At 41.1% G+C, this 23,526-nt stretch overlaps 1 protein-coding gene across 1 annotated transcript in view; it reads right to left on the bottom strand.

Moving 5' to 3' along the window:
* The window catches only part of plxdc2b (plexin domain containing 2b), a 109,485-nt gene that overhangs the window by 35,693 nt on the left and 50,266 nt on the right, over positions 1-23,526 (bottom strand). The window contains exons 3-4 of the mRNA XM_026179804.2: positions 11,619-11,765; positions 7,326-7,395 (exon numbers count right to left, since the gene is read on the bottom strand). Of these exons, the coding sequence (XP_026035589.1) occupies positions 7,326-7,395; positions 11,619-11,765 (217 nt within the window). The remainder of the gene's footprint in view (positions 1-7,325; positions 7,396-11,618; positions 11,766-23,526) is intronic.

The raw sequence follows: 23,526 nt of genomic DNA, 5'->3' as shown, positions 1-23,526 counted from the left end.
GTGAAGCAGATTTGCAGGACTTTGTGTGGGGTAATGGGGTCGTCGGGGACAACTGACCCCTTAGGTGGGGGGCTATGTAGCCGGTCAGGGCTGTTTGGGGTTCTGTTTGTACAGTTATGTTTTGTTTATGTTGCCATAGTGACGGGTGACGCCCTCTCGCTGCGACGGTGTGTCCTTCTGGGGTCAGAGGGCGCCCTGTGTGTTGTTGTTGCTGTGCGGTTGCCGCGCTGAGCAGTTAGCTAGCGGCAGTGTTCTTCTGCAGATGTCAATAAACTGCTGTGCTCCCTGGCTAGCTCACGGGAAGCAAGACCAAACGATACCTCCGTCTCCTCGTTGTCTGAGCTCGCCACAATGGCTGTCTAAATGACTCGGGTAAAGTTTGTAGCATGCATGCTTGTTGTTTTTGTCTGCTTCCACTTGTCTTTGCACCTGGATGATGTCGGCGTAAATGTGCAGTCATATTCGTTGTGTTCCCACTAGTGCTGTCAGCGTTAATCTCGTTGAAATGACAACGCCACAACACGGCAAATCTCCATTAACGAGCTACCCCTGCATGGGACTAGACGGCCAACACCTTAACGAGCTAACTGCGCTAACACACTATAGTTCCCACCCATGTAATTGAGCATTGCGTGGCACATCCAACATACTGTTTTACTTTAGTCCATGACACGCTTACCTTCAGGGTCATACGTCACATGAAAACCAAAATAATTCCAAATGCCAGATCTGAATGAGGGTGGGGGAGGTTCAATTTGCCATGTTGCAAGGAGATAATAATAATAATGGATTGGATTTATATAGCGCTTTTCAAGGCACCCAAAGCGCTTTACAATACCACTATTCATTCACTCTCACATTCACACACTGGTGGAGGCTACAGTTGTAGCCACAGCTGCCCTGGGGCAGACTGACAGAGGCGAGGCTGCCATATCGCGCCATCGGCCCCTCTGGCCAACACCAGTAGGCAGTAGGGTAAAGTGTCTTGCCCAAGGACACAACGACCAGGACAGAGAGCCCGGGGATCGAACCGGCGACCTTCCAGTTACAGACGCGCTTCCCAGCCCCCTGAGCCACGGTCGCCCTAGAAGAGCTTAACTTCTGTCTTGCTAGCTTGCCCTGCGCTCTTCCTTCTGACAATGCTGTCTGTGTTGAACGCTCAGTGGATCTGCGCTCGACAGTGCAGCCTAGGCGGAGTAGTCGAACGCAGATTCACTGAGCGCTCAACACAGACAGCATCGTCAGAAGGAAAGTTGATAAAATAAATTACAAATTTTGTATTGTTTGATACATATGCGTACCGAACCGAAAGCACTGTATCGAACGGTTCAATATCAATACGAGTATCGTTGCACCCCTAGTCATGAATGTAGTCAACAAATCTGCAGCAAATTGTTGAATGTGTCCTAAGAACAATATATAAAAGTATGAAGCCAGCAACTTTGCACAAACACTGGAAAGAGGCAGTCTGTGTAAATTATTTAATTAATGAAAGCAGCGAAGAGAAGCAATGCCTCAAGACATGGCATAATACTGTGATAGGCCAACAGGTTTCATTTCACAGTCAGTTGCTATTTTCAAAGCAACTTTGGTGTTCAAAGTATTTAAGCAACAGTACATTGACACAAAGTCACTGCTTTTCAAGCTAGATAGCTGTGTCCTGATTGTACATATACATAAGTCTACTGGAGATGAAGATGGAAGTGTTAAACAGTCAAAACTAGACATTTACATACAGCCATGTCTATCCTTAAAAAAAAAATCTAAATCAGAAATCTTAACATAACCCTAACACCGTAAATCACATGCTGTACATGAAAACATCTGGTCCTCACTTGATTTTAGGACAGCCGGTCTTTTAGTTATGTGGTGCTTCACAGTAAAATCACTCAACAGGTCAGAATACGAATTTAATCTCTTTCTTTTCTTCTCAGGTTCAAGAGATATACTGTATATAAGGTGGCTGCCTAAGGCATATAGGCATAAAAAACTCTGCTGAGAAACAATTTTTGGGAAAAATGTCATTGAGGCCAGAGTATAAAACCTCATTTCATGTCACCGTATGTCTGATATGGTGGGCGTGCTATAAAACACATCTATCACTGTGGAAATCACAGGCAGAGCATACTATGAGGGGAATCAATCTTTCCCCAAAGATCTCCATGCTCAGAATTTCCTCCGTATAAAGTGCTGTCAGCACTGAAAGCAGGAGACAAGAAATATGGATCTGACTATATTTCTTGTGTAAAGTCTTGAATGCAGAGTGAACTTAGAGTGAATAAAGCAGTCCTTTTGGCTCACTGAAGGACTGCTTATATATGTATATATAAATTCCCCTCTCACCCCTGCGGGCGGTCTTTATCCTTCAAGCTTGGGTCCTCTACCAGAGGCCTGGGAGCTTAAGGGTCCTGCACTGTTTTTTGCAATTACTAGAGCTACGCTCTTCTGGACAGAGATCTCCGATGTTATTCCTGGGATCTGCTGGAGCCGCTCGCCTAGCTGGGGAGTCACTGCAACTAGCGCTCCGATTACCACTGGGACCACTGTTACCTTTACTCTTCACATCTTCTCAGGTTCTTTGAGCCCTTTGTATTTCACCAGCTTCTTGTGTTCCTTCTTCCTGATGTTGCTCTCATTTGATATCGTTCTCCTCCTCTGCTTGTTCACCACTACTATGTCCGGTTGGTTAGCCATCACCAGTTTCTGTCTGTACCTGAAAGACCCTAGGGACCATGTCCCATCTTGACCTCGGGACTTCAAGGCCCCACTTGACTTAGATGTTCCTGTATACTATGCCGGCCACTTGGTTATGGCATTCAATGTTTCCCCAGCCTGCAAGCATCTTGCCATCTGCAGTTATGTACTGGATTGCATCTGTACACAGCCTGCACCTGGGATCTTGCCTTGTGTGGTAGACCCTGCCTCTATAGATCTTGTCCTCAGAGCTTGTTTCTGTGCTGCCATGATTAGTGCCTCTGCGCTTTCTTTCAGTCCAGCATTGTCCAGCCACTGGTAGGATTTCTAGACAAGGTGCTTCCTTGTCTTGATGTCAATGGCTTCTATCTCCTTCTTTGGCCAGCTTATTATCCCAGCATGGTATCTGATCACTGGCAGGGCACAGGTGTTGATTACCCTGATCTTGGTTTTTCCATTCAGCTCACTCCTCAGGACTTGCCTTACCCTCTGCAGGTATTTGGTGGTTGCAACTTTCCTGGTGGCTTCTTTGTGGTTCCCATTTGCCTGTGCATTTCCCAAGGCACTTGTGCCCCACTCATGTATTGAGCCTTATGTCTTGTCATCCTAGCTGCTATGATGCCTGACAGGTAGGTACTTCAGAGGGTATTTCCTTGAAGTTTGATGCCAGGGACAATTTTAAAGAAGTATTTCATTAGGATAAGAAAGGATACAAGTTGTGCTTGAGAAAATAAGCAGTATGAAAAACAACTAGCTGAATACTTCAAGCAATTCAGTTCAGTCCTCTAGAAGTAGAAATGGCATGGGGTTTGTGACTGTTTCACATTGTGTAGCCAAATAATCATTAGACATAATAATTTAACTCAATAATTTGAATCTTTTAATATAAAACTATAGAAGGGACAAGGGCATTAGCCACATATGCAACATATGCAAGGGCACCATTATTGCTGAGGAAGTCAGACAAAGGAACTGAACAGTGAGTCTGCAAATTTTTCAAAATAAAAGACACTGCAGAGGAGTGAACAAATCTGCATTACAGAAACAAACCTGACACCCATCATTCTACCTAAGCCTGTGCTTGTAGCTCACCTTCTGCCTCTGGGCTCCACTTTCAACCCTTAAAAGCTAAAGATAAAAAAAAAAAAAAATACCCAACCAAACACACACTTCTCTGAAAACATAAAGCCCAGGGTTGAAATGTTTTATTTCTTAGCCTTGATGCCTTTCCTTTCTACCACCAGCAACCCCCTGAATACATAATCCCACTTATTTGACAGTCTAAAGAAAATCAGACAGCCTCTCAATACACTAAAGAGGTGAGAGCTGCAGGGCGCTCAATAGAGAGGCAATTCATTCATTATGGCCGTCACTTACAGCAGTAGGAGACTGGACAGAACAGGAGGCATACACGAGGGAACAACAGAGAAATAGAAGTAATGGAAAGAGGGAGCGTTCAGAAAGGAGGGACAGCGGAAGACACTTCTTTATTTCAGGAGCTGTGTCTGTGTGTGCTGCTGTCCAAAAACATGAGCAGGAATTAGCAGTCCCACCAGGTCAAAGCTTCACTTTACTGACGTTGTGTTTAGACAATCTTTGTTCCTTCGTACTGAGATGTTTAATTTACAGGATTTTTCTCTTCATTACAGCTCAGTTGTGAGGCAAGAAGAGGATTCACACAGAGATTTGATAAGAAAAAAATTAGGGAGGGAGTGGGTGTCACAGGACAGCTGTGTGGTAGGAAGGCTAAGGATCGAAGGAGACAGTGTAAACTCAAATTTATAAAATAAACAAAGTCCAAAAACTAAACTAAACACTAAAAACTAAATACTGGTAACCACAGAGCCAGGGACACGCAGCACTGGCGGATAACATGACAAAGGGCAAGAAGAGACTCAGACAATTTCTAAACAAGGTACTGAGGCTAAGGGAAACAGGTGGGAGACACTAACACAAAGACGAGACTGAAGGAACAGTATAACATTGCTCTCATATAGTACATTTTTACATAGTGTGGCAGTCTGATGCACAGAGTGATTTTCTTAAAACAACACAAAACAGAGCAGTGCTGCTAGTCCAGATCGAGGGGCGACTCTTTCTAATGAAAATCTTGCTGTTTGTTGTCTTCCTCATGTCTTCTTCTAATAACATTTCATATGAGCTTTTGTTCCCAAGAGTTTAAGTACCTCACACCTCACGAATGTTATGCATTTGGCACCTTAAACATTAATGACTGCAAAACATGAAAAAAACCAAGCTGATTCATGCAGTTGTCCTGTGTTTCCTGTAAGCCGATGCATGCATTCTTCCTCTAACAAGTGACAGACCAACCACTGAAATCAGTGCACAGCTGGATAACTGTCCACACAGCTGGCAGCGGTCAGATCATATTTCATCACTTATATTCACACTCAGCCTCTCTACTCTGGCTCTCAGCTGACTGCAGTATGTTGTAAGCAGAATTATTCAAATGTGCATGCGTCACTTTTTTCTTTTAGTTTACTTTGAAGAAAAGTAGAAAAGTCTTAATTCTATTATTAATATTTGTATTCATTATTTTTATTCATTGTTAAAGACATTCCTTGAACCTGTTTCCACTAGAAATTGACGTCCTTGTGTATTAGTATCTACAGTAATCTGCCTTATTTCATTTTAAAACAGCCACCATTACTTTTCCAGAAAGCTAAAACATCAATGGGAACCTACTCGGTTAATTTCTCACTCTGTACTTTAATGTTGGCTCTCTGTAGTTTAGAATAATCTTTATGTGTTTTATACTGGGCCTTTGTCCAGTGCCTCAGTTCACCAGAACTGTCTCTGTTGACGCCAACCTCCCTTTAAGCCACCTTTCTTTTGATTGGATGCCCCTCGCTAACAGAATGTGCACGAAGCTTCTGTGCTCACAGCCTGAGCTGTTCAACTGATATGAACAAAATAGGGATATCTGCTCTCACTGACATCATATAAAGCAAATATTACAACAAAAAGTCTAAAACAGGGTGTTTTTACTTGAAGCCTCAGGCTTCTGGCTTACTGGGATATGCTAACCTCATTATTTGAAACTTTGGCCATGTTTAACATGAGAGTCCATCAATGTAGGCAGTTTAAAGAGGAAATGCACCTTAAGTTCTTAGAATGAGGCCTTTTTGATGTTTAAATCTACAGTCACTGTATCAAAAAAGTTGAAAAGTACACTTGGACCATGGATGTGTATTCAGGATACATGCCAACCCAGTCTTGGTGCCTGGATCATTAATGTGTTTGAGGATTGGCTGCTTTACTGTTTGGAAAGTAATGAAATCCGAATGCAACTCCGCTGCCGTTTTGTCACCCTCTGTTAAGAAATTATCTTTTCCAGCAGAGTTTTTCCGCGTAGGAAGCAAGAAAGAAAAATATCTGCTTAAGTAAAAAGTGTGACCTGCTGACAGAAATGAAGGCAGGCTGCAAAGATGGTACAGTGGTGAGAGGAGGGCGAGCTGACTGATAGGTCCTGAAATGGAGGGATATGAGGAGGGTGTCTCGGAGACAAAGTCCCCGAGGCCTGTGAGAGGCAGATAGCTGCCTCCTCCTCCTCTTCTTCGCGGCCTTGTCCCTCCATCTCTGTCTGGAGAAATGCAAATTCCTGTTATCTCTTTCGGGCTAGTAGCGCCTCTGCCCATCCGTTCCTCCTCACCATCATCCAGAACGTCTCTAAAGCCCACTGAACTTTCCCCAGCGATCGAGGATCAAGTGGGGACACGAGACAGTGACGAGAATGAAGATAAGAGACACAACTGATTATTTCTTTATTATTCCACCGACAGTTAAACGCTACACAACATCTCTGAAATAGTTGAGTAAGTGCAGGGCTTTAGTCTTTGATGTGATAATAGACGGTTGGGGTGTTGCGGTTTCGCCATCAAGACTCAAGTGGAAAATTGCTTTGCACACTCTGGCAAACACGTCTGCTGCGTCATGTGTCTCGCCCCCAGATACACATCCTCTGATACCCCAACCTCTTTATCCACGTCTATCAGGGTGTGCTGGGTCACTCGGCAGAACGACTCCTGTCTCCCGTCCAAACCTACTGGTCTGGTTTCTCCTCCAGTTAAGTCTGGTGTGCAGAGTGTTGGGAGTGGTTTGTTGCTTTATCCCCTACTCTAGCAGACTATCCCACGGAGGTAAGAGCTGTAAATGTCTTGTATCAGGCTGCCTGCTTGGCTGGAAGATTGTTGTTGGTGGTTTTGTACTGTGGTTTGTGCCAGACAAGGTTTTTAAACCCTGAATCTCCCTGATTTAGTTTCCAAGAAGCATCTTTTGCAGAAATAACTCATTGTTTGGTCCCCTTTTCTGTATTTAGGGGGGATATCTCTTTGTACAGTAGCCACACCACACCCACAGGTTCACCAAGTACTAGAAACACATTCAGACATGAACACATGTATGCACACAGACTGTGGTTTTCTTCCCCATTTCATAAATGCCTCTGTACTCCAGACTCATTTCATAAATCTCACCACATTCCCTGCTAAACCCCATAGCAATAAAAATCTGTCTGTGTACAGTATAATATACCAAGCACAGGCAGTATATCCAATAATAACACTAATAAATATGACTGAGAACAGAGGGCAAAAGCAGTGTTCACTTACCACCGGTCGCCACTGTGATTTCACGCAGGTAATGTCCGTAAAAAGGAAAATCGAAGGACAGATTAACTCTCTGTGAAAAAACAAAAACAAAAAACAGACAGATGACCTCAGTCAGGATGATAGAGCTAAGACAGGATCCAAGAAAAAGCTGTTTTGATCTTAAAAAAACAAAGAGGATTTAGATCAGAAGGAAAATGTGAAAAACAAATACCAAAGTGCCCGGTGTGTTACATCTGCTCTACTTTACAGGGTAATCTTTATGAGAAGAAAGAAGTCCTACAAACTAAAAAAGACAAACACTGAACTCAAAGTTTTGCTGAAAAAAAATGTTTATGTCACAGCTGAAATACACAATGTGAAGCAATGACAGTACTTTCTTAAACACTCATGGAGAAATACTTATATTCAAATTCAAATTTTATTTGTCACACACAACCATACACAGTATGACATGGGGGTGAAATGCTTGTAGCTGTACAATGCCCGACCATTAAATGACATATACACCATATCTCTGCATGTAACTATTCAGTGGCGGTCGTTTTTTACCTAGGAAAACATGAAGTCTTGAGCCACCCCTTAGTTCATTATATTCTGCTTTCAAAGAGCCAGATCTTCTTCTGAATTTATAAAGTACGATGAGCAAAGGTTGTTTCACTAAAATACAAATGCTTCCCACTTCTTTAGTTGAATCTGTCAAAAAATGCCAAATATATTATACAGTTTGACCCCTTGTGAATAAGGCAGTGGACAAAAGTAGGGTTTACTGTTCTTCCATGTATGTTTGTACATGCTTCAATAAATCAGTGCAACTATTCCCCATTTTCCTAGCAAAATATAGAGAAATGAGGATATGGCTCGGGACTTACATGTCAGCACTGTGACTCCCAAAGTCAGAAATATGAAATATGTCTTTACCTACCCTCTGAACTGACCCATACATAAAATTCAAGGCTCACTTGAGACCACTTTTTACGTTTTACTATAAATTTCTATTAGATTGAGACAGAAAAAAAATGGCGTGGCAAGAAAAGATCTTTTTGGTAAAACCCAAGACACATATTACCGGTAGAAATCTCAACCCTCTAGATCAGTGTTTCCCAACCACTGTGCCACAGCGCATAGGTGTGCCATGAGAAATGATCAGGTGTGATTAGTACTCTAAGCAATCAGCCTGAGTAACGGGCAGAACAATTACATTCTCTTCCACTAGAGGGCAGTACAACTACCTGCTCTAATTAAATAGGTTGCCAACTGTGAGACGATCCAGCGCATGATAGCAATAGATACATATTTGAAAAGAGAAAGTTGTCAATCTGACCTGGGTCCTGGAGATGAAGGCCCTAGCATGAGTAGTGGTTACAAGAAAGCATAAAAGCTATACTGGGGTCAAATCGAACCAATTCTGCTATACCTGGTGCGCGGGGGAAAATGATCAATTTGCTTTTGGTGATTTTTTTGTTTGGTGATGTGCCGTGTGATCTTTCTAATGTAAAATATGTGCCGTGGCTCCTAAAGGTTGGGAAACACTGCTCTAGCATACTAGTAGGAATAATCGCATGACTAATGTGCACACGTCACCTCTCAGTGAGGTGCAATTCGGCACCTTGAAAATCTAGAGCACGGTACACCTGATGATTTCTCACGACACACGTATGTGCCACTGCACAGTGATTAGGAAACACTGTGCTGGAGTTGGTAGTAACAGTTAGCAGAAATAGTCTATCCGGTCACTTCGTAGCGGAGGAAAGTCATGCTTTAAGTTTAACAGCTAACAATAGCTTTCCTGTGTGCTTCATCCAGACTAATTAGCTATTTCTTTTCACACTAACTCACCATACTAAAATCTTCTAAATGGTAAAATCAGCCAAAAATCATCAACATCACTGTTACCAATGTATGTTTCATGCTAACGTTAGCATTTAGCTCAAAGCATTATCCAGCGTACCCTCATAGAGCTGCTAGCATGGCTGTAGATTCTTGAGGCCTACCATTTCTCACGGGAAATATTTAAACAACAAGCTTTTACACGGAGATGGGCTCATATTGTATTTATAAATATTTTCAAATGAACGGAGACATAATAAAATTATCTTTAAGAGACTACAGGGTAGCCAAAAATGTATCCTATAAATTATAGTTTACATTCATTGTTTTATCCCTCGGGTTAAATTCCAGACACTGCCAGTAAGTGTTATGGAGATGGACAGTCCACAGTGAACATGCTCATATTATGCATGGTCCTACAGATTGTGCCAGAGGGAGTAATCCTGTGGCAAACCACGATGAATCTTGAAGACCATAGAGACAATCCAGAGCTTAACTTTTCTGCACTCCGGTGATGAAGCTAACCTCTGTGACTGCATTTTGTTTTACAACTTTATTAGCCAATTTCTTTGAGTAATAGCTGGCAGCCGGCACAGTTTGGAAGGAAGATCTCTGAGTATATGCAGGACTTTAACTGTCTTCATTATAAAGTCTATTTGTTTAAAACGTTAGTCTGCTGAGGTTGTGCCGCAGATCTGTTCAGCACAGATGGTTTTCCCTGCTTCTTTCGCTCCAATATGAAATCAAATTATTCAGCCGAGAATTCCAGCGTCTCCTTTTGACTCCAGATTCCTCAGTTGACCGCTGAATTAGGAATTCACTTCGTAAAACAAAGTCAGAGAACCTTTCCTCGATGCTGTTTACAAGAACGCCTCGCTTCTTAGCCGGGACGTTCAGTGGCTAAAATGAATAGCTTGCCTCAGAGTGGATAGCTCAATCCATCACCACCCAGCTGAAGGTAAAGGAGCAGAATTCACAATGTGGGCCTCTATTCTGTATCCTTGCCAGCTATTGCTCACCCTGGGCAGTTTTTCTTTCTCTCTCTCTTTCTTTTACTGCAATTCTGCTTTGTTTCTCAGTCAGTCTGCTGCTGCCTTGTGTGACTCCATCAGTATGCAGCTTGCATGCATCACCTGCTTGTGCTGAGGTGGAGGGAGGGGAGCTTTCTAATTTTTTCACTGCAGGGATACTTTTAATGGTAAAAATGCAAGAAGAATTACTTGCTGTTTTTAGCCTTAAAAACAACCGTAGTCCTTCCAGTAATGTGTGTGTAGTGATAAGAAAATAACTGTTTTCAGAGGGGTTATTGTCACGATCCTCCTCATTTACAGTGACAAATTGTACACTTTAAGTCAGCTTTATATGTTATGTCTGCTTCGTTGGATGTCCCAAATCTACAATCTGGTTCATTCTTAAAAAGGGTCAACTAAAGTGCATGGTGAATTATTTCTACTTCATAACATCTAAGCAAGTATCCCCTTCATGAATGGAAATACAGAGGGTTTATGACAAGGTTATAGTCAAGAACAGGAAGGACAGATTAGACTTTGGCAGAAAACATTTAAAAGAGTCTGCACAGTTTTGGAAAAAACTTATTTTGACAGATGAAACCAAGATTAGCTTGAACCAGAATGATAGGAAGAGAAAAGGATGAAGGAGAGAAACAGCTCAAAGGATGAATTATGGCATGGGCATGTATGGCTGCCAGTGGAACTGGGCCACTAGTGTTTATTGATGATGTGCCTGCTGATAGAAGTAGCAGGATGAATTGTGAAGTGTACAGGGCTATGCTCTCTGCTCAGACTCAGCCAAATGCTGCAAAGCTGACCAGACAGAGCTTTACAATGCAAATGGATAATGACCCATAGCATACCACAAAAGCAACCCAAGAGTTTCCAAAGCAAAGAAATGGGGCATTTTTCAATGTCCAAGTCAGTCACCTGATCTCAATCTGATAAAACATGCTTTTCAGTCATTAAATATAAAAATATACAAAAAAGGAACCACAAACTTCTGTTGTACAGTGGCAGAAATACAGAAGTTGTGCCTTTGTCCAACTAAACGCAGAAAGACTGTTAGTCTTATTATGTCCTAGCAATCTTTACTGTGTCAAATGTAAAATGTCTTAAAGTTGGATAATAATTGTGGTTCCACAGTAACAAAGATATTGTAGTGAGCAGCAGTTGTAGATGGAGCAACAGGTCCATTTCTGGAAAAAACACCAACATCTGTGAACCGAGCTAAAGCAGATCAAAGCACCTGTACACAGAATTCAACATAAGTAAGGTTCAGATGTAAACATATTTCCTTTAAAATGCTCAGATTCATTTTCAGGATAACAAAATTATAGCTCATAACCATTTATCAGAGTGAAAAACACACATCTGATGGATAATTTTTGGTATCAAATGTCTTTAAATATGCCAACATCGAGTAAATCTCCTCTCATGATGTGTGTTGACTTACCGCAGCTTGTCTGTGTGTGTTGGACAGAATGCCGTGGATCTTCACTTTGTCCTTGTCCATCTGGTCGATATTTACCCACAAGCCCTTGCTCATCGGATCTGAAGGGCCGTACGTTTTTGATGTGTAGTAGTTGTGATCTGTATCCTCCTGAAGAATGAAAGAGAAAATAAGATAATACATCGGGTGAGTCTGAGTCGATCTGTGAAGTTTGTACAGTATAATAAGGGCGCAAAGTGTAGAGAATATAAACACATTTAAAAATAGAGATTGTGCAGCTCATTGCAGTCTAATACACAGTTACCACTAAATAAAAATAAAACACATGCATATGGAAATTCACTGACATCCAGTATTTTTAATTTTGCAGCTAACCAAATTACCCACTAAATTAGATTATAACAGTCCCCGTCCTTTCCTTCAACCTCTTTCCTTTAAAGCGCTCAGCACATGTACTGCTTTTAATGTTTCCTAATAAAATTAAACAACAAAAAAATGCAATCAGCTCCTTTTTCTCTTAAAAAGCCTGCAAAGTCAGGGCTGCCTTTAATAACAGAGCCATCCATGAACTTTTACAAGGCCATACGAGACGGGCTTGTCTGCTTTTACTGTTTCCTGTGCAGAATTAAGAAGAATGTTCGTGTTGTCTGTTTCCCGCAGGGTCTAATGAGGTACCTTGCAGCTGTGTCTTTTTATTTGAAACACTGTTAAAGTTTATGTTTTGCTGGATGTACATTACTTGCGACTGTGATCTGACTAATAGGAGCTCACAGAGCTCTGCAGATGCTTTGATATATGGGCGGTAATATTCAGAGCTTGTCAAAAGGCCATGAGACAAACATTAATTAAAGCACAATCCTTCCCTGTTCAGTTCGTTTTGCTTCAAGGATTCATATTTCCCCTCAGAGAGTTATAATCTAATACCGCTATTCAATATTCAGCCTGCTATATAAGACAAGGGGAGATAATGTTTCAGGCCTGGCAAAGCCTCTGTGGGACTGATAAATATCTGAATCCCAAATGGAGTTCAGTCATGTAGGTGGTGCTACTTCTGATTAATGTGTACATTTAAACAAACACTGCCACAAGCCTTTCATCACAGATTAACGTGCAGACAGACCATGTCAGGGAAAAAGGCCCCTTCAGGCAGCCTTATTCAGCACATTACTCCCAGAATAGAAAACAAGTCTACTTGTAAAACACACAAATGCAGGGCTGTAAAGTTTCCTGCTAATCAGCACAGGATGATTTCTTGTCTCACGCAGAGAGAGCGAGGGAGATGTAGGCTCCTCAGAGGTGAGAGGGGACAGCTGGAGAGTTCTTCAAGTAAAGGGGACGGTGGGCAGGGCGCCATCGTCCAGCTGGGTGTAGGTGGATGTGAAGCTGTGGGGGCTTCTCAAGAGAATAACAAACACAGTACAAGGAGCATAAAAAAATGCTCACACAAATAGTTTTGGTGGGAGGTTGAAAGAGGAAGGTCCCGTTTCTTTAAAACGTCCACAAAAATGTCCAACAAGTAAAGTGTAGTACTCAAAATCAGTGTGGGAAAATACAAACATGGTGAGAAATCTGCTCCCACTCTGGTCTCGGTTTTGGGTGGCTTTTATGGGAAACTCGAACAGGTAGGCGCCAAGACAAAGAACAAATAACTCTACTTAATTAGATTTCAGTCCAAAAGTTGGTCAAGAAACCAAGATTCAGTTAGGATTCTTTGAGTTTAGCCTTCATCTGTCTTCAAAAGAGTAGACAGTGCTTATGGTTAAAGTTACACTGTATAAAAGAAGATTGCAGCATTCCTTTTCTCCCAGTTCAAGTGTATAAACATAACTAGGGTGGCTGCTACAGGACAAACATCTTTTCGTCAACCAAGAGAGATCAAAAACATTAAGTTTAGACTGTACCCAATAAATGCTGTGGCTGGCCAGCGTGTTTCTACTAATGTCTGAACCAGATCCAGATCTGCCCCAAAGTTTTTCACTATCTGTGGATGGCTGTCAGTTCAGCTATCAATGCTTATTTATTCTGGAAGAAGCGGTAAAACTTTGTGAAATGAGTCTGATACAGGTCAGTGAGCCAGAGAAGCTCACTTTTGACCGATACCAACGATACTGAAGTGGATTGTTTAGGATATCCAGAACTGTTGGTAGTTTCTGCTGCTGTTAGCTACTGTTAGCCTCATTTAGCTGCTGTTAGCAGGTGATAGTGAAACAGTCTTTGAAATGAACATCTGATGGACTCCCCATGAGAAAATGTAATCAAACTGTTTATCAGAGGGAAAGGAAAGATTTTTAGCATACTAGAACCTAACATTAGCTGGCATGATGTTAGCTTAAAACCAGCTAATGTTGTTGTTTAGCTGGCTCTTGTCAGCTGTGTGGAGGGTTGCAGGACAATAAGTAATTGTGACAATATTGGGAATAATTGAGCATGTATATACATATTCTCGTTTGTTTAAGTGCCTGACTTGAATTCAGCAAATGAGGCTTGAGGTGAAAAGGAAGAGGATGACATCTGTACTGTATATTCTATGTATTTATTATCTCACTCTTATTGCCTCTTTATGCCCTGTCCTAATGTTCAATGTCATGCTGCTCTGTTGTATCTTAATTGCCCCTTGGGGATAAATAAAGTCTTTCTGATTCTGATCTTATTAAGATGCCTGTGGCATTGTCTTTTTCCTTTGCGTTTTTGCTTTTTTGGTTAAGGGGACCACTTCCTGCTATACCATTAAAGTTTAAAGGAATCTAAAATCAGAAGTAGCAAAATCTCTTCTTACTGCCAGTTTTCCTTTAAGAAACTTGTGTGTGATAGTAGCTCCTTTGTTGTGGAAAGTTTGCATTGAGTCGGTGGGAGAAGTAGCTTCAGCCGCGGTGAAGCACATGCTGACAGCCAGGATTAAGTGACTGTAATCAACCATATAGTGTCTGGATATGTCTCAGCATAACAACTATCCAACCGTTCTTTATCGTCTTCCTCTTCCTGTCCTCGTCATGCAGAATTCATCTCCAGAGTAAAGGTTGTCAGTGAGCCAAGTCAAAGTAAAGATAGCACCAAAAGTTAAATTCAAACCCTGAGCAAGAATTAGCATCTCATTCAACATTCTGACATGACAAGCTACTCCATTTGAAGCCTGTAAGTGATATAGAAATGAGGCTTCGTTTCATGGTCTCATTTGTGTATGCATATGCACTTACATGTTTAAAAATAGGGCTAAAATGCGGCTTTTTCTTGACTCGACTTGAACAGAAATGTGTGTATTGTCGAGCCATTAGATGATGAGGGCTGGCACTGCGATTGGCAGACCTGCTGGGATTGATGCTGAGCGTGACTTCATCGCCCACCGGATCTCACGCTATGCTTGATTTAAAAGGAATAAAACGCTTTAAATCCATCCTAAACACTTTGCCCTTTGGTCTACCCCACTATACAAACAGCCACATTCATACAAATGTTACACTATCATTCACATATATAACAAAATAAAAAACATCATCATGAAAGCTGCCTGTGTGGCATTAAGTCATGGTGACATTTTGACAAGTCTAAACCTAGAGAAATCCCTTTAAGGTAAAGTAACTGCAGAGTCACTTTCATATGCACGATTGCATTTTGAAACGCACACCAGGACATAAAGACAGCTGACGTCTTTCATAAATCAAAACCCACAGAGGTTGTTAGACGTTCCACTCACCAGAAAGAAAAACAGTTGAAAAATCACTGGTGACAGTATAAATCCAAAAATGTGGAGCAGAATATTTTTAATATATTATTAGAAGCTACATGGAAGAGATACCCATCTCTGTTTTCAGCTTAAACTGCGGCGTCCCTGAGCTGACCTCTTTAATTCAGCTTATTGCACAGTTGAACTCATGAACACCTAGTGCATCATATTTGAGATTTCTTTTTTTAATAGTAATAGTATGAGGAATACCTCGTCTCCTTGATATCATAGAGAGACAAATACACATAGAAACTGGGTGATAGAGCAGTCTGATCTATAAGCTTTTGGCTCTCAGGGGTCTGACTAAACTTTTCCCATGTTTAACATGATCATTCACTATAGGTACCTGGTAAAGTGTTCATCAATAGAATTACCCAATCAGCCAATCACATAACAGCAGCTCACTGCATTTATGCATGTAGACATGGTTAAGATGACCTGCTTAAGTTCAAACCGAGCATCAGAATGGGGGAAAAAAGAGGTTTACAGTAACTTTGAACATGGGGCGATCGTGGCTCAAGAGTTGGGAGTTCGCCTTGCTGGTTCGAGCCCTGGCTTGCACAGTCTCGGTCGTTGTGTGCTTGGGCAAGACACTTCACCCATTGCCTACTGGTGGTGGTCAGAGGGCCCGGTGGCGCCAGTGTCCGGCAGCCTCGCCTCTATCAGTGCGCCCCAGGGTGGCTGTGGCTACTATGTAGCTTGCCATCACCAGTGTGTGAATGTGTGTGTGAATGGGTGAATGAGTGGATGATTGGATGTGTAAAGCACTTTGGGGTCCTTAGGGACTAGTAAAGCGCTATACAAATACAGGCCATTTATGGAATGGTTGTTGGTGTCAGGTGGGCTCATCTGAGTATTTTCCAAACTGTTGATTTGCTGGGATTTTCCCACAAAACCATTTAAGAGGATAATTACCAGCTTGCAAAGGAAAGCAGAAGAGAATATCTGAATGTAACAAACCTTGAAGCAGATGGGCTACAGCAGCAGAAGACCACACCGGGTGCCACTCATGTTAGCTAAGAACCGGCGGGTGGTGGCATGGTAGGCGAGTTCTTGGCACTCTGTCAGCCTCTTAGCACCACAGCTAGGTCCCTTAGCTATGGAAACACCACAGCCTACCTGAGTATTGTTGCTAACCATGTTCATTCTTTTAAGACCACAGTGTACCCATCCTCTGATGACTACTTTGAAGATAATGTTCAAATGATCTTAACTGGTTTCTTGAACCTGAAAATAAGTTCAGTGTACTCAAACGCTCTCCACAGTCACCAGATGTCAATCCCATAGAGAACCTTTGGGATGTGGTGGAATAGAAGGTTCAGTGGTTATGTGTGTATTATTAGTGTAAAGTCAAATGTCAGTTGTATATTCATACACAGTGGGGATAAGTTCAAACTGACACCCACAGAGTTACAGATGTGGATCAGCTGCCCTGAAAAGCTCAAGCAGGAGAAGGTGAATGTGAAAGCTGAAAAAATGTCTCTTAGATCCAGTATTTCATCTCTTCTTCATAAAGTGATAGACTACAAATAGATGGAGATGGAGAAATACTGTAATTGCTGTTGATAATGGATCACTTTGTGGATCTCGTGTACAAAAACAAACTGCTGTAAAGATTCAGAGTACAAAACCCATCCTCGATTCACTCCCATCTCTGTCTGAGGCATTTACTCAGGCTGCCCATTACATCAATATTGCATTATACCGAGACCTGAATATCTGGGCCAACATAGTTTCAATACTGAATGACTCTATAATATAAAGTAGAACCAAATAAAGTAATTTAGCACGTTGAGATTATTCTGGGTCCATTACTGAAATAAAATACGTTTTTTAAATTGTTATTCAAAAGTAGATAGCTGCGGCTGTGATTCGATGGGGTTTTTCAGAGGATAAGAGGAGAGTACACTAAAAACTGTAATCCCCTCAACTGTGATCATGTCTCTGCTGCAGCAGGACTCGAGCTTTGAATAAATGATTCAATATGTTGGGATTAAGATGCACATCTGCCAGCTTTCTTTTTCCCAAGACAACACTATCGTGCACAGTTACATCACGCTGAAGCGTGTTTGAAAAAGCATTTAAAGGACGCCATCGCTCATGTGTGCGGCTCTTCTTCAGTAGATAATGGTTGCCATCCATTACTTTTTGCCACACTTCTTCTAGTTTCAGCAGCTTGCTGGTGTTGGTAGGGAAACATCATCATGGCTGTGCCAGAGTATTTCAGACCTGCTGTAACAGCAGAATGGAAACTGAACTAAAGGTTTATGATGAATGCAAAATGTTGGACCGGGCCATTTCCCAGAATGCTCAGGCATGACCCAAAATAAACCAAAGGATAGCAAAACTGGATCCAATAATAATCAAGAGAATAGCAGCGTCATTATCATTAATTTCTATAATTTTTGTATTCATTTTGTAATAATATTTTTATTTTCTATTTCTATTCCATTTTGAAAACAGATTTCTACACAGTGACATGCAGAATTTATAATCAATGGACTAGATCTTGTACTGCTACCAGCCAATTTCTGGGTTCTATTAGTTATCCAAATAATATTCCTTAATCATGACACACCTGCACACAAACAGCTCATTTGGAAAAGGAAAGGATTTGGCTGATATCAGATTTTGTCTGAGAATGATTCACCTTCAGTTTATCTGAATCTATGGTCAGAATGTAAAGAATCACCACTGCAAGAAGCAGGAAGTTGTTAACCATCATCCCTACAGACAGGCCACAGCCAACGGGTTCGCAGACTGATCTACAACTAACGATCAAATAATCGATCAATTACACATTTGACAGGCTGGAAAGAACAAATGCGCATTATAATTACTGAGCATAACGTTAGTTCAGATCAAGTTCATCCACAATACAGATCAGCAGATGGGTCAGTTGACAATCCTCTACTCATCCTACTGGCAGATCTCACATACCTGCACTAGTAGTTTGACCACAGCTCCTTCATATGTGGAAATCCGAAGGTAGGAAAAGCAGCTAGTGGACAATCAAAGCCATCCCTTTAAATTCACGTGGTTACCTGATATCTCAGAGGACAGTGGCAGTATTTAATCCAATGATTATCATTGGACTGGGCCCAAACTATAGCCTTAACTCAGGCTGCACAGAACCACATTGACTGATAAAGACTAAATGCAACTCAGGACAAGTGATCATGTTTCAGAGAGCAGTGAAACAAATGGAGAATACATTCAGTGAGCAGACTGAAGTGAATCCAGGCATCTAATGTATAATTCAATGTGTACTCTCATCTGTGGGTTTACAGTAGAATTTAATTTGCAAACTGTCTGATGGGGCTGCTCTTTAAAGCGATTTCCATGGACTCAGAAATACACAGAGTGGACTACACACACTACCGGCTCTCTTTGTTCATCTGAAGAAGTGACTACAAACCAACGAGCTGCCTGACCCACTGAGAAACGTCTACACCCGTACTGCTGCAAGGTAGAAACTCAAAACTGAATTTAAACAAGCGTGGGTTCATCGGAAGAGCATCCGTGAGCTGCAGCAGCTGCCTGAGATGGTATGGCATTACACAGTCTAAACGGTGAGCAGTGTAAAGGCGGTAAACATCTCTTTCCAAACACGTTATCCCCCGGGAATCTTTTAACCGACTCGACAAACCGAAACACAAAACAAACAAATTAGGGCAGGTTCTGAAACTGCAGCTCAGGCGAGCAAAGTAATGAAAATTAGCAAACTGAATGACTCCCTTAAGAAACAAATTCAAATCAAATTCAAATTTTATTTGTCACACACACACACAACCATACACAGTATGACATGGGGGTGAAATGCTTGTAGCTGTACAATGCCCGACCATTAAATGACAGAAGAAAAGTTTTACAATATTTACAATTTACTACAAAAATTTACAAATTAACTTAGGAATTTACAGTAAAGAATGTGCAAATAGCAGAAGAGATTATAAAGATAAGGATTATAAATTATAGGAATTATAGGATTTATAGGAATTATAGGAAACACAAATAAATAGTGAATGTAGTGAAGCATGTAACCCCCCCAAGGTCTCAGACATCCAATAACATGTCTCTGCCATAAACCACACCTCTATTACTACACATCAAAGGAAGCTACACAAACACACAAATAGAAGTGGGATGGATAAACCCCCGAAAAACGGATATATTTTTGCTGGCAATCTGACATGCTTGACTCTGGTTAAATATCAGCTCAGTGTAGATCTGAACATCCAGATGTGAACATAAGTGTATATTTTCATCTCAGAGAGACCACAAGGAGTTTTATGTCTCTCTTGTGTTGTCGCAACATGATAAGGGATTTGAAAAAGGAGCAGTCTGCACAATTTATCATCTGAGCGGCTGCTGCATGCCCTCTGCCGCTGACGGTTTTATTCCTCATTCCTCATAAAGATAAGATTTGAAATGTTGCCTCTGACAGCAGGAAACCCCGAGTAAAATAAAGCAAAGTAGAGCTTTTTCAAATGTATGTCGTCTTATGTTTACTTGTTGTAATTTTGTCTCCTTGATTGTCTATTCTGTGAATCTGTTCCTTTTCAGTAAACACGCCATCCATCCATTGTGCTGCTGTCTAATCCTCACTTATGCTCCCTGAGGAGGTTACTTTCATTTCTCTCACTGAAGGGTGTTTTCAATCTCACTTCAAACTCTAAGGACAGAGGGTGTTTAATGCTGTGCAGAGTGTAAAGCCCCAATGACGCAGATTTGTAATATTACGTTGTAGAAATAAAAATGGCTTCACTTTAGGTCAGGGCTACATATTCCTTCTGCTTGGTATGCGAACAGGACCTCGAGGTGATTTCTAGGACTGAGTTTTTGTTGGAGTGGAAGTAGAGGTGGTGAAAAGGTGCAATGCTTTTTATCTCCTGTCTCGGTGAACAATGACTGCAAACGCTGTGTTGCAGGGTAATGAAGCAGGAATGCGGCGTTATGTATTTAAAAAAGGAAATGGGCTGCGCTCTTCTTCTGCATGTTTCTGTCACAAATCAATGTCTGCCCTTTCTCAACGTTAACAGAGTGCTAGCATCTCATTTAAAGGAAGTCTGCACTTGAAGAACAGTGTTTACCAAACTTCTGTATTTCTTTTTTTAAGATATACTCTTGCTGACAAAGTGTGACCAGCTTCATGCTGCTGTGGAAGTGTTTCTAAAGTTAATGTGTTAATATTATTCACGGGCTTGTGCATATTTCACTGGATTCTTCTCTTAACTTTGACTCGCTGTACTTCGCTCGCGCATCGAAAAACAAGTGTTGAGCATCATGTAACTGACAAAAAAATGTTTTTGTTTACACGGGGTGGGTGGGGGTGTTTATCAGACCGCTGATGTGTGAAGCTATTTTGAAGACACTGTATAACAGTTATTTTTCCCTAATCACTGTTCATAATTGGGAGAAATCATGCCCACCTGCCACCGAGCATAAACGGAGAGGAGGTGGAGAGAGTCTGTAGTTTCAGAACACACACACATTGTCTCAAAAAAAAAAAAACACTACAAAGATTGTATTTCCTGAGATCCCTGAGGAAAATGAATCTCTCTCAAAAACCTTCTGTTGTCTTTCTACCAATACACCGTTGAAAGTGTCCTCACCCAGGGCGCTCTGACACATATGGAAACAGTTCTGCAGAGACTCATAAAAGCTGCACTAAAGATGGCCACACAGCTGCCTGCTCTTAGACACATATGCAGCTTTCAGAAAGTATTGTAAACGACCTATCTCACATCAGCTGTTTGAATGTCTGCTCTCAGGTAAATGTCATAAATCCATCAAAGCACGCGCCACAGGACTTTTTTTTTTTTATCATCATCACACTGAACTCTGCTTTAAAATCAAACACTCAATAAATCAATTAGACATCAAATCTATTAACACCATTCACAATATCATTTACTTTTTATACACAGTTTTCTTATAGAAATACAATATTTTTATAGAATTGCTGCAGCCACTTTTACTCTCTTAAGCACCCATACACATCTGGAACTAAGCTAAAATAGCCAATGACAGCTAAGAAGCCAGCGAAATCATTCAGCATCGAGCTGGCCTTGAATCATGTTGTGGGTTATGTACATGGATTTTTTTGATAGGCGATCTGGCAACTTGGGTAACATAAGATGACACACAAAATGTGCTAATCCGTGCATTATAATTGGTCGAAAGAAAATCTGAGGGTCACGTAAATTTTGTGAATTTCCCAGGAGAAGTAGCAAAACGGGAGGGTGCCCGGAGATGTCTTAAAATGCGGGAGAAACCTGGAAAAGAAAGGAATGTTTGCGGGTGTTCTTTTTGCTTTATATGACTTTCCATTGAAAATTAACTGTAACTAGTCACCCCTTTACTGGCAGCATGAACATGCCATTAGCCTCTGTGGTTAACTGGGGTTCTCATGTAGCCAGTGGACACCCAAGGAACAGATTGAAAATCTTTGAATGTAGATAAAATTTAGAAAAAGAATAGCAAATTAATAAAAAGCTTAATGCTGATAGTTTTGAGATTGCATTTCAGCCATTATGTTACCCTTTTGATATCCAAAAAGACTTAAAATCCCCCCAAAAACATGTTAATATTAGTCAGACTACAAACAGAAAGCTTCCACACTGAGACGGTTGTTTCTTCCTTCCAGATTTATGTAGATATCAGTTTATAGAGATCATCAGACTACTGATGGATTGCTGCACCTACATGCTCAGGTCTGTCGTCTGCTAGCTGATTTTGTTTTCATGGGCTCCAGGGATACGAGAGTCCGATCAGCCACAAGCGTAGATTTTTGTAGAGATGGTAGAGAGGCTTCCCTCTCAATATTTAGAACAAGTGCATCTTCACCCGAAGGTAAAAGCACAAAAGCATCCATGTTTTAATTAGTTACTCAGAGAAGAAATAAAGCCTCACACTTGGACAGGTCGTCTTCCCTTCTCAGTTTATCTTTTTCACTTTGAAAATATTAACTTTAATTATGAGAAGGAATTAAACACTGAGCCTTTGTAGCAAGTGAGAGCCTGACCGCCTTATATTTCACAAGTGCATTTTTCCTGTGTGACTGTTACTGTAGTTATGTACCGGTTCTCAGATTGCGTCAAAGAATACTCAGCATTGTCCGTGTTACATGGACACCATGGAAAATGGTGGATATTCACTAAAGGGTCTATAATTTTAACACTTTCACCACAGGGGGCAGTGTTTTACTAGTGTATGTGTACTTAACTGTGTGCTGCTGTTCTTTAAACCTTCTTGGTGCTTTTTGTCGAGATGTGAACCTTGGTTTTTGTTGCCTCCTGCTTAAAAAAAATCTGTTTGTTGTGTATTTCATTTAGTTGCACTTCCATCCTTTGCTCTGTTTCTCACCTATTTTGTGCCACACGTGTCCTCTTGGGTATAAATGCCTCCAGCCTTGCTATCCCCACTGCCACCTTGTCTTTGTTCAACTCTGATGTAAAGTTTTCACGGCATAAACTTGTCTTTTCTTCCTGTTTCCTGTTTTATTCTGTTGTATTAATGTTGGATTTTCTTGTGTATTGACTTGTTTTACCTTTTACCTGCCCTCGCCTATGCTGTTTACCTTTCCTACACTGATTAAAGGCAGAGCTCTTCCTCCATGACAAAAACATTTTTAGTCCTGAACCGATTTCCTTCGTCTTGCGCTGCTGAAAATGTTTTCCTTTACCTGGTTAAATAACGGTTACATGAACTCTGTGTATGACCTTGTGGTAGAAAGCAGTATTACATGAAAACACAGCCACTGCCTTAGTTCAAATTTATTTGATATCTCTTCAGCACAATACAAAGATGTAAATACATAGCAGCTGTTCCCTCACGATCTATTGATACTGTTAATTTTGGAGGATTTTAGATGATCCCTTACAACAGGAAATTAAAGAAGTATTGTGCATTAAAAATAATGGCATTAGTTACCATTAGGTTGTGATTTATGGGATAAAAATTCAGAGATATTTTTATAGTTTCCTTCATGTTCTTCAAAACAGAAAAAAATAAAACTATGTTGTACATGAAGTGCCTGCAGCCACAATTGCATAACATGTTGAAAGGTAGCCATTAGATAACAAACATGAAAAATACAACAGAACCACCACAAGCTGCGAGCATGTCGGGGTGTGCAGAGACCTCAGTGTGCTCAGCTGCTGATGAGACTTGGCTTATATTCAGACA

Source organism: Astatotilapia calliptera, chromosome 9 (genome assembly GCF_964374335.1).
Source record: "Astatotilapia calliptera chromosome 9, fAstCal68.1, whole genome shotgun sequence".
NCBI lineage: Eukaryota > Metazoa > Chordata > Actinopteri > Cichliformes > Cichlidae > Astatotilapia > Astatotilapia calliptera.
Note: the sequence above shows the minus strand (reverse complement) of the source record. Positions and strands in the feature narration are given on the sequence as shown.